The 11,995-nt window shown below is 43.5% G+C and overlaps 1 protein-coding gene across 1 annotated transcript in view; it reads left to right on the top strand.

Annotated features, from left to right (window-relative positions):
* The first annotated feature begins 696 nt into the window (after positions 1-696).
* LOC140560502 (rac GTPase-activating protein 1) overlaps positions 697-11,995 on the top strand; it is a 15,749-nt gene continuing 4,450 nt past the window's right edge. The window contains 9 exon segments of the mRNA XM_072684972.1: positions 697-778; positions 3,058-3,263; positions 4,761-4,897; positions 6,171-6,243; positions 6,915-6,971; positions 7,195-7,293; positions 9,921-10,259; positions 10,262-10,291; positions 11,372-11,554. Coding sequence (XP_072541073.1) covers positions 697-778; positions 3,058-3,263; positions 4,761-4,897; positions 6,171-6,243; positions 6,915-6,971; positions 7,195-7,293; positions 9,921-10,259; positions 10,262-10,291; positions 11,372-11,554 — 1,206 coding nt within the window.

The raw sequence follows: 11,995 nt of genomic DNA, 5'->3' as shown, positions 1-11,995 counted from the left end.
CTTGCCCTGACCTTCAGAAGATCAAACGGTTGCAACTTCCTGTTGAACATGTGACTTGTGGAATGTTCCATTTTTTTTAGATGGGTTTAGATGAGTTACGGAACATAGGGACATAACTAAAATGTCTATTTTAACTTAAATATTATGTTTAATTGTGAAAAAATATATTTTTAAAGCACAGATGGGATTTGGAGTCACACAACCATGCAAAAAAAAAGTGTTTTAAGTAGTTTTTATTAATGTTTTTAATTATTTAAATGTATAAAATGTATTTTACAATTATTTTTGGGCACATTTATACATTCAATGTCCTGGGGATGGAAATGGCACCGATTCTGCAGACTTTATCAGCTACTGAAAATCTAATATAGCTATACGCAAATGAGAGGCCGTGAAAATAAGGCAGGGTCAAATGTGCAACACCTCTTCAGTGTCCATCTACAAAGGAAAGGGTGGGTTTAATTGTTTACCTCCACCCGAAATGTAGCTCCGCCCAAACTTCCAGCTCGGCAGGTTTGATGAGCACATTTCCCCCCAACCAATCCAAACCAGTATCTCCAGGGAATGCTGAGTGGAGATGGCTGTAGTTTAAATTAGGATCTTTAGAAACTCCTGAGGGTCCTCATCGGGCTGGGTTGGGTTGGGTAGTGTGTTGGTTTTCCTGTTGATTAACCTCCTTCCACCACTCTGCTCATCATGGGGGAAGCGTTTGTCAGGGAGCTTCTCAGTTTGTGTTTGCAGAGGATTGCCTTGGACCAGAGCGTCAACTCTGAACTTGGTGAGGTTGCTGGACGTTGGTTTGCATCTCCTCTCTCTCTCTTTATATACGTTGACCTTTGATGATTAGATGAAGGATTAGATAACAAGATAATGACCTTTGATCTTCTGCTTTTAGTTTCAGGATGAAACTTTTTGATGTTAAGATACTGAAGGCTGAAAGCATGTGGAGCTCATCCCAGGCTGATCATTTATTTATCATTATGGCCTGAACTGGCCTTGCCTCCTAAAGGCCTTGCACAGGTTGCTTTGTCCACCACAGTTTGTTTACTAAGCAGGAATCTGGGTTGCGCGTGGGCTATTCCCTTGCGATCTTCTCAACATCAGCGTTTCATATCTTTTGTTTAAAGCCTCTGCTTCCACCTGTTCCACAGACCTCCAAAACATCGGCAGTAGGTCAGCCAGCAGCTTTCTGCAGAGGCCTGTTTCTGTCGCAGCCAAAGTCGTTTCAAAAGAAGCTCGAACAAGTCAGGCGTTAGACACTGGCATGCTTCCCTGTGCCATTTTCTGTGGTGGAAAACTCTACTGAAGTGGAAAGTACTGTTCCCTCAGTCTGCTTGAGTAGATGCAAAAGCAGAGCTGCACAAAACCACTTGAGAGAGGATAAAACGAAGGTAGCCAAGCTGAAGTTTGGCTCTCCTCGCTGCGGCTTGTGCTGTACGGCTGTGTGTTACTGTGGTTGGACGAGTGTTTTGTTTTATATACACCACATCATCTGATTCCCTTACCTTAAATATGATTGAGAATATGCCAGGGGGTTATATGATATATTGACAAAAGTATTGAGACACCTGCTTATTCAGTGTTTATTGTGAAATCAAGGGGATTAAAAAAGTCTCCTGCTTTAGTTGTTGGAGGAGTTGTCTCTACTGTCCAGAGAAAAAGACTTTCTACTAGATTTTGGAGGAGGAGCATTGCTGTGAGGATTTGATTGCGTTTAGCAACAAGAGTGTTGTTAGTGAGGTCAGGATGTTGGATCATTGATCCCCACCCTACCTCATCATCCCCAACTCATCCCAAAAGCACCATTATCCATCATTCCAGAGAACACAGTTCTTCCACTACTCCACAGCTCCTCAATGCTGGGGGGCTTTATACCCCTCTACTAGCCCAAGCCTGGCATTATTAGGCAGCATGGTGCCAATAGGTTCATGATGTTGATCTGCTTCAGAGAGTCCTATTCTATTGGCAGTACTTCTTCTCTACAGGGACTAGACAAGCTGTGTGTGTGTGCATTTGCACAGCAATAGGTGCAATTTAAAGTAGCTGAATGCTTTCATTAGAAGGGGTGTCCACAAACATTTGGAGATATAGGGTCAGGACTGCCTTCATTCATTTCAGTGAGGAATCTTCCAGGACTAGGCTCAATCCCTATCTCGCAGTGCATCAATGCAGGTTGCCTTTTCTCTGGTTTTTGACCATCTACAGATCTTGCTTGCCAATTTCTGGCCTATAAATATTATTATAAAATTATATTAAATTATTACATTATTAAATCTAGGTGTTATACCTGTTATTTCTTATTTTGAGATTTAAGTGATTTTATCCATCTATAACTTCATGAAATCCTCCTTAAACAAGCTAAAATAATTGCCAGAGACTCTCGCCAAAGAATGTGACCTAAAACCATCTAACACAGCAAAGAAATTAGTCGAATAATTACATATACATTTCTTTAAAAAGTCTCAATGTGGAAAATTAATGAATAAAATCACTTTCTGGTAATGTAATGCCCTAAATGTACCATCTAGGCCAGTTTCCCAGAGCCAGATTAAGCCTTTGACGAGATAAAAACAACTAAAACTTTATAAAAATACATTTTGAAATATTGTAAAAATCTTCTAATATGAAATATCATGACCAAAGACAACATGAGATTGATAAATGCTTGAAATCACTGCTTTTGATCTAAGGCGAAATCCATGTTCGAGAGATAAGAGCCATGTATGCAAAAGTGTAAAACCCCTGTTCCTCCAGAGCTTCTTCTGTGAGGAGCATTTGATTGCATTCGGCCTCACGAGAGCATCAGTGATGTCTATATTAAGTACTGTTGGATTATCAGTTCAGGATCTTCAACTCCTCCCTCCAGCTCAAGGTCCATCATCTCTCCAGAGAACCTCACAGCCCAGTTCTGAGGAGGCTTTATACCCCTCTAGCCAACACCCTGCATTGGGGACGTCCCAATAGAGGGGTGTCCACAAACATTTGGGCATATAGTGTAGTGTCTTCATTGCAGCCAGTCTGAGTTTGTGCTTGAGTCTCCTCTTTGGTTTCTTCTAGAGCTTTTCATCGAGGTCGTGCGGCACTTCGAGGCGGTCAGGAAGAAATGGCTCCATGCCGAAGTGGAGCTGAAGAAGTACAAAGAGCTGCTGGTCAAGTCGGACGTGTCCCGCGCCGCTCTGGAGGTCAAACTCAAACACGCTCGGAACCAGGTCGACGTGGAGATCAAGAAGCGCTACAAAGCAGAGGCCGACTATCAGTATCTGGTAGGAGTGCAGACATGGTATTGCGGAGGTCTTGGAGGACCAGTGTCCAGCAGAGTTGAAACACACCTAATAAAAACCCAGTTAGACCAGGTGTTTGTCGCCAAACTGCAGTACAGCAGCCCTCCAGCACTGGAGATGAGAAGCCCTGCATTAACGCATCAATCAGAGTGCATATGCTCTGATTTAGGAATGTTAGGGTCCATAAAAATGTATGATTATAACCCAATATCCAATATTACATAAGTTATATCTTTACAAATGTAGTCTAAATATCTCAATTCTCATTTTGAGCTAAAGCTATATTTCTATTAAAGTAAAATATTGCCAACAAATGCTAACACACTAGAGCTAGAGCTAGAACACACTTATCTCAATCCAATATTTTGACCTTAACACACCAACCATTGGCTAATCTATGCTCTGGCTTCGGCTCCAGCTCTGGCTCTAGCCCCAGCCCCGGCTCTAGCCCCAGCCCCAGCCCCGGCTCCAGCTCTGGCTCTAGCCAGCTCTAGCCCCAGCCCCGGCTCTAGCCCCAGCCCTAGCCAGCTCTAGCCCCAGCCCCTAACTCAAGCCACAAGCTAATATATTAGCCCCAAGCTAACCCACTAGTCCCAGTACAGCTGTGTAATTGGCTGGTATTATTTGATTATTGACTCTGGGGGATTTGAGAGTTGCAGCATGTTCAGCACGCTGCAAAAACAAGCCAGAAAATATAATTGACAAATAAATGCATGAAGGCGACTTCTGCTGCTGACTGCAGGATTCCTCTAGATTCAATTTCCAGACATAAATAAATGATATGCAAACAGAAGTAGAGAGAACACACCCTTACACACATAGAGAGGGATGGGTTTAGTGTCATGAAGGAAAATTTACCATTGAACATATTTAAACATCTGGACGTTGGATCTTCATGTGATCAACACTGAGAGATGATAATCAAATAATATATAATATAATAATAAATAATAAAACTGCTTTTAAATGTCATTTATTCCTTATCAGATGTGCAGAACAGCAGCTGCAGATGATCAGAACATGGTTTAAAACACTGTAGACGTTTAGACTGGTCTGCTCTTGGTTGAAGTGGGTGGTGAAGAAGATCACCATGGCCAGATCCAAAGAGTATATATATGTATATATATATGTGTGTGTGTGTAGATATCGAGAGAGAGAGAGAGAGAGAGAGAGAGAGAGAGAGAGAGAGAGAGAGAGAGAGAGAGAGAGAGAGAGAGATAGTTATAGTTATATGATATATATACACACACACATAGATAGATAGAGAGGTATAGATATATACACACACACACTTGCTGAAATAATCTCTCTCAGTATGTCTGGATAAGGGTGTGAGGAATAGGCCATAAGCTAATTAGCTGACAGTGACCCCAGCTCCAGCGCTGGGAGGTGTTAATGATGGTGGCAGTGTGAGTGGGTACGCTAGTGGTGACGACGGTGGCGTGACTCGGTTCTCTGCTTCACTCTGGGCCTCCACAGGAGCGGCAGATGCTGCTGATGAGTGATATACTCATCCATGACAGCAAATCAAGTGCCTGCCTTAATGATGAGCAGAGATCCATGCTGGCCAACTTCAATCACAGAGGAGCCAACCTCACTCAGCGCAGGACCAGGCGGTACACACACACACACACACACACACACTCTGCATGCTCATTACTGTGCTGTATCAGCAGTGGTGATTTTAGATGTTCAGTATGAGTAAGACCGTGTTCTTTGTCTGTTTCAATAACATCAAAGGGGAATTCCACTGATTTGTACCAATTCTCTGTAGAATTAAACAGTATAAAGTCACTGGGTGGGTTTGGTGTGAAACGCTCGGTTCTAGATAACCTCCCCCAGTCAGGACTGGAGTTCTATCTGATGCCTGAGACACTGTTCTACCAGAGTTCTGAGAAGAGTTCGGCTCTAGAACCTGCTTTTAAAATCAGATCATTAAAATGGTGGAGGGATACATGCTGCAGGGTGTAGTGCGGCTACAGAAAGTAGTCCCTAAAGAGAACTGCATTAGTTGAGATTCTCTGTTCACTATTTTACCACCATCATCATCATCATCATCATCATCCCATATAAAACTCAAAAGACTCATGTAGCTTCACTGGTGGGTTTGGATAGGAGATAAAATAGTGGCTGTATCTGTGTTGTCATGGCAACCAATGCCTGGTTCTATTTACCACCACTGTAAAGAAATCTGGCAGTAACTTTCTCTATCCAATAATAATAATAACAACTTTTCAAAGCTCAAAGTGCCTCACAACAACAATAAGACAGCAAGGCAAAGAGGAAACTGTAAAAAATGTCAAATTTTACATCAACCAAAATAAATGATTGTAGTAATAAGTGTAATATTAATAAAATATGATAAAAATAAAGAACCCTGAGATGTATGAATAAGAGCTTCGAGTGGTTCAGTGGTCAAATGTGTAGGCCTGAGGTCGCGTGTTCGAAACCCGAGACATGCCGCTTTGCCATCAGCAGCCGGAGTCAGAGAGGGCACAATTGGCCATACTCTCTAGGTGGGTAGATGGCGCTCTCTCCCCTCATCACTCACACTTTATTTATATAGTTTATGTAAGCTATTAAAGCTTTCTATGGTGGGAGGTCAAGTGGTCCAGATTTGGTTTGGTGCAAAGTTGCAAAAAGCTATTTCACCATATATATATATATTTCATTTTTGGAATTTCACACCAAACCCCGACTGTTTACATCTCAACCACTGAATTCTGCAGAGGTGTAGAACGTCTAGTGGAGTTCCACATCAAATGAAAAGGTGAAACCTTAAGAAGTACCTGAGAAACTCCAGCTTTACAGAAGCAGCAGTGATTCCTCAGACTGTTGGCAGGCGGTCCAGTTCATGTACTATGTTTCTCTGCCCTGGTCTCTTAACAGGTTATCAGTGATTGATGAGTCCTCGTTCCTGTCTCACTCCGACATCAGCTACGACCGAACTGACGATGACCTGGTGAGTACGAAATACTCACTTACCTGAGAGGCAAGTGGCCTCAGTAGAGCTACAGTCCATCTGCAGCCACAGTGCAGCTTCTACGTGTTTGTGGACCCCTCTTCTAATGACTGTATTCAGCTAGTGTATAGGTTACACACATTGCTGACACAGATGTGCAAATGCACACATACACAGCTTGTCTAGCCCCTGTAGCGAGGTACTGCCAATAGAATAGGACTCTCTGGAGCAGATCAACATCATGACCCTATTGGCATCATGCTGCCTAATAATGCCAGGCGTGGGCTAGAGGGGTATAAAGCCCCCCAGCATTGAGGAGCTGTGGAGCAGTGGAAAAGCTATGTTCTCTGGAATGATGGTGGTGGAGCTCCATCCAGTACTTTTAGGATGGGTTGGGGATGATGAGGTGGGTTGGGGCATTGGGGGGGGTTCACATGATGGGGATTGGTGGGTAGAAAAACTGGGTCATTTTTATTGTATTTATTTATTTATTTTAATCTCACACTCTGGTATTTGGACTACTTTAGGATGATTCCACTTGCTAATACAGCAGAAATGTGTGTTGAGGCTGCTGCTGGTTTCTGTTTGAAGCTGTTGAAGATATTAAGTTGTCAAACCCTGTTAACGTAAATTCACTGCTGTGTTTGTTTTCTGGGACGGTGTGTCCGTAGGACTTGGAGAGCTCGGCGGTGGTGAAGCCTCTGAAGTCGAGGGCTCGTGAGAAAAGAGTGAGTGCCCATCGAGTCGTGCTAAACTCCTTCAAGCGAGCGTCCTCTCGGCACGCGGCGGTCCGAGCTCAGGGCTGTTTCCGCTCTGCTTAGGCTTGTTTTCCTCTTTTCCTCTCTGAATATTACTAGTCGTAAAAGTGTGTGTGTGTGTGTGTGTGTGTGTGTGTGTGTGTGATGGAGTGTTCAGTTTTTGGGGCTTTGTTTCCACTCTGGGTTTGTTTAGCGTTCCTCCATGGGGCCCAACGTTGGAGTTCAGATGCAGAAGCGTGGTCGACTCGGTGGCCGTTCTGGAGACCTCCTTGCGGGACGTCAAATGGAAAAGGTGAAGACGTCTTATTGATTTGGACTTTCAGCCTCCTTCTGAAGCGAGCACTATATGGATAAAGGGATAAAGGGCCGCTAACATGAAAAACGCACATCCTTTGCTTAAGGGGAACGCATGAGTGTCGGCTGTGTCTTCAATCAGCAGCTTCAGAGTCATGCTGACGCTCCACTGACTGTTTAACAGGGAGAACGGCGTCTCCGTCATTCCCACTCCGGCCCGGAACGCCGCTGCTGCTACTGGATGCACCTCAAAGCAACGAAATGCATTCATTAGAAGGGATGTCCACAAACATTTGGCAAATATTGTGCATTTCTAAAAATAAATACACACCCCAGTTCTCCCAGACTTGGATCAAGCCTTGTGGTACATAAGCAGGGTTTCCGGTGGAGAGGCAACACTAACGGAGCAGATCAGTAGTAATCGGTTCCCTTTATGACCAGTAAAACCCTTAAAGCCTAACTGGGGACTTTTTTTTTCTCTTTTTCGCTCATTAGACAGAATTTAGTCCCGAGCAGAGCAGTTAAAGCTTCCCAGTGCTGAATAAAGAGCGTCCTGCTGGCTCGCTCCGCTTGAAATTCGAGCAGTGGGAATAGTAGAGCATGGTTAGCAAAACATTAGGAGTGTCTGGTGAAACATAAAGTTCCTCACTCGTATAAAAGCCGCTCAGCCTGCAGTTCAGTGCCAGTTCCTATCAGTGCTCTCGTTCGTCAGTCTCCACGCCCACGGCTCGTCCTCGTCCTTTTCCTGCCCACCTCTCCGCTCAGGTGGAACCAGCGGTGGCCTGTGTCTTCTCTCAGCCTTTAATGTGCCCCCCGCAGATCACTCTGGGGAACACAGACGATTCAGCACTTTGAGAAAGTCCATTTGTCCTCATATGCGAAGGCAGCTGGACACTGTCGGTCCTGCTTTAGCAGTGTTGGGGTCTTTTCCCTCGGGAACACTGCAGAACATGGTAACGCTAGATTGTGAGAGTTCCTGTAGTTGATCTGTAGATATTAAGCTTAATTTATTAAATCTAATCCTAAACCTGACCTCAAACTTAACTGTACCCTAAAATCTACACCTAAACCTAAACTGGACCTTAACTTCAACCGAAGCCTCCACAAAACCAAACCAGACCTTAACTGTAAACTGAAACCTACACCTAATCATAAACCCAACCTAACCTAAACTAGACCAAACCTCAGCCAAAGCCTACACCTGATCCTAATCCTGACCTTAACTTCAGCCAGAACCAACATCTTATCCTAAATCTGACCTTAACTGCAACAACCCTTACACCTAATCCTACACATCACTCTATTTTTAATCTAAAACCTACATCTAATCCTAATCCAGATCCTAATATAAATCTAAAACCTACACTTAATCTTAAACCTAACCCAAATTAGACCCAACTTTAGCTAAAATCAACATCTAATCCTAAACCTGACCTTAACTGTGATCAACCCCTACACCTAATTTTAATCCTGACCCTAACATAAATCTAAAACCTACACCTAATCCTACACATCATTATATCCTTAATCTAAAACCTACATCTAATTCTAATCCTGACCCTAACATCAATCTAAAACCTACACCTATTTTTTATTTAGACCCTAACATCAATCTAAAACCTACACATAATCTTAAACATGGCCTACATGAACCTACATTTAATCCTAAACCTGACCTACGCCTAAACCAGAATTTGCCTTCAAATAAAACCTATACCTAATCCTGACCCTAACATATTAGAATCCTACACCTAATTTTAATCCTGACCCTAACCTCAATCTAAAACCTACACCTAATTTTAATCCTGACCCTAACCTCAATCTAAAACCTACCCCTAATCCTAATCTCACCCTAACCTCAATCTAAAACCTACCCCTAATCCTAATCTCACCCTAACCTCAATCTAAAACCTACCCCTAATCCTAATCCTCACCCTAACCTCAATCTAAAACCTACACCTAATTCTTATCTAGACCCTAACCTCAATCTAAAACCTACACCCAATTTAAATCCTGAGATTACCTGCAACAACCCTAAATCTAATCCTGGTCTCAACTTCAACCCACAACCTACACCCAATCTTAAATTTGACACCAATAAGATTTGGACGCCCAGCACCTGGTCACCAGTTGATGGTCTGTCCTTCCTCAGACCACTAGTCAGTACGTACCACACTTTCTAATGAATGCATTCAGGAACCCGCTGCTGACACAGATGTGCAAAAGCACAAACACAGCTTGTCTAGTCCCCAGGCGTGGGCTAGAGGGGAGTATAGCCCCCCAGCATTGAGCTGTGGAGCAGTGGAAGAACTGTGTTTTCTGGAATGATGGTGGATGATCATCACCCCACCTCATCATCCCCAGTCTCCTGACCTCACTAATGTGCTTGTTTGCAGAATGCAATCAAATCCTCACAGCAGTGCTCCTCCAAAATCTAGTAGAAAGCCTCAATGCCCTTGATTTCAGAAGAAAGGATGAACGAGCAGGTGTCCCAATACTTTTGTCCATATAGTGTGTATTTGTGTGAATTCCTATCTTCAATAGTTATTTTACAAACAGAATGTTTGATGTGATGATATTTATTATTATTATTATTATTATTATTATTATTATTTTTATTATTAGGAGAATGAGGCGACGATCGTTACGGCGTCTGTTACTACACCAGACACTGGAGGTCAGATTCACATGGTGATCGACATCACCCAGGAGCCCCCAGAGCAACCGAGCTGGACCAGAACCGAGCTCCTCCAGCCTGCTCCCAATAAATCCCACTCCCAGTCAGATCTGTCCGTGCAGACAGTCCAGCGCTCCGAGACTGTGTGTGTTGCAGAGCAGACGTCAGTGTGGGCCCCCAGCGATGTGACCGAAGCGGATATGGTCACGGACATGGAAGTGACCACCTTAGAGATCAGAGTCCCTCAAGACTGCACCCCTGTTGTGGACTGCACCCCTGTTATGGACCGAACCTGCAGCACGTGTTCGTGCCCAAAACCGTAAGAACTCCTCAGTCACAGCAGTCACCTGCCCCAACAGTAGCAGCTTGCCGAGCCCGGGAATCGAACCCACAACCCTGTTATCAATAGCCCAGAGATTTAACCACTGAGCCTCACGCTACCCTCTCCTCACGCTACTCTCGTCCTCACGCTTGCCCCGTCCTCACGCTTGCCCTGTCCTCAGCTTGCCCCGTCCTCACACAATCGTGGCCTTTATTCCCAAGCTAGCACGGTCACTAATATTTATACAGCAATAACACATGTTTTGCATAAGAGTGTTTGGTAACTTAACTAAATTTCTGGATTTTCCTTGGAGTCATTTTATCTAGAAAATTCTCCTTGTTCTTGTTTCAAAAATGTATTTTTGTTTGTTTTTGTTTTTTTCATTGTTTCATATTTCTGTATCTAAAAGAAAATGCCCCCCCCAAAAAATGACTTTATAATATTTAATATTATTAACTATCTCATATGACAAATATTTACTTGTTTAATACGACCTCTTGCAGTGGCCATGATCACCAGAGTGATTGATTGATTTATTTATTTACTTATTTACTCTGAAAAAAAAAATTGTCATTTGTTTTTGGAGAATTTAGAACCTTCTATTTCTGTAGCTCAGAAACAGAAACATTAGGTATACAAACCTGAGGATTTCATTGCCTAATATACTCTCTGGGGAGTGAAATCTAGTCGGTTCTGTTTATGTATTTTTTGAAACCTATTTCGAGACGTTTTCACTCGGTAGAATCATTTTTAAAGTAGTTTTATTAGTGAAATGATTTTATTTATAGTTTGAATAAATAATAAACAGAGGAAGCAACATTTCCTGCCATTGCAACAAAAAATCCACTAGTCCAAAACGTCTGACAAAGGTTTAGGAAAGTAGATACTTGAGTTATCTGATCAATTTCATAATAACCAATATTAGATATGATAGTTTCAGATAATGTTTCCCGCCAATATGTTAATTAACGTAATTATACTATAATTCACGCTTTATTATAGTAAGCTACTGGACATGGGTTTGACCCCCCCCCCCCCACCCCCCTTACTCCCCACCCCCCCTTACTCCCCCTGCAGGTCATCCGTCCTGAGACGTGCCTTCCTTGTGGGAAGAGAATCCGGTTTGGGAAGGTGGCGGTGAAATGTCGGGACTGCCGGGTGGTGGCCCATCCTGAGTGTAAACACTTGTGCCAGGAGAGATGTTCCCCTAACGCCCATGGCACAACACACCCTCCCTCCAGCGAGGTAACACCACCTGCAGTTCAGCTAGTTTAGGGAGGACCAATAGAGCGGGACGTCCTGAGTGAGCATGATCACATGACCCTAAGATCGAATATGGGCTAGAGAGGTATGATGGAGCTGAGGAGCAGTGGAAGAACTGTGTCCTCTGGAATGATAGAAGGCCCTGATCTTACTGATGTTCTTGCTGTTAGAGCTGAATGCAATCAAATCCTCTTCACAGCAATGTTTCAAAATCTAAAGTAAAGACTTCCCAGATATGTGGAGGCTGTTGCAAAGGGGGGTGGGGGGGGGGGGGCAACTCTCAAGTAATATTCCCGATTTGAGGTGGAGCAGAGGTAGGTGTCCACATACTTTTGACATAATATCGTATTCTAAGGCTTGTGCAGGTGGTACCGTCTCTCTAAGCCTCACAATAAGAGGCTAGCTATGACCCCCCCCCCCCCCCCCCCCCCCACCTCA

This window comes from Salminus brasiliensis, chromosome 8 (genome assembly GCF_030463535.1).
Source record: "Salminus brasiliensis chromosome 8, fSalBra1.hap2, whole genome shotgun sequence".
NCBI lineage: Eukaryota > Metazoa > Chordata > Actinopteri > Characiformes > Bryconidae > Salminus > Salminus brasiliensis.
This window is presented reverse-complemented; position numbering and strand designations above follow the sequence as displayed.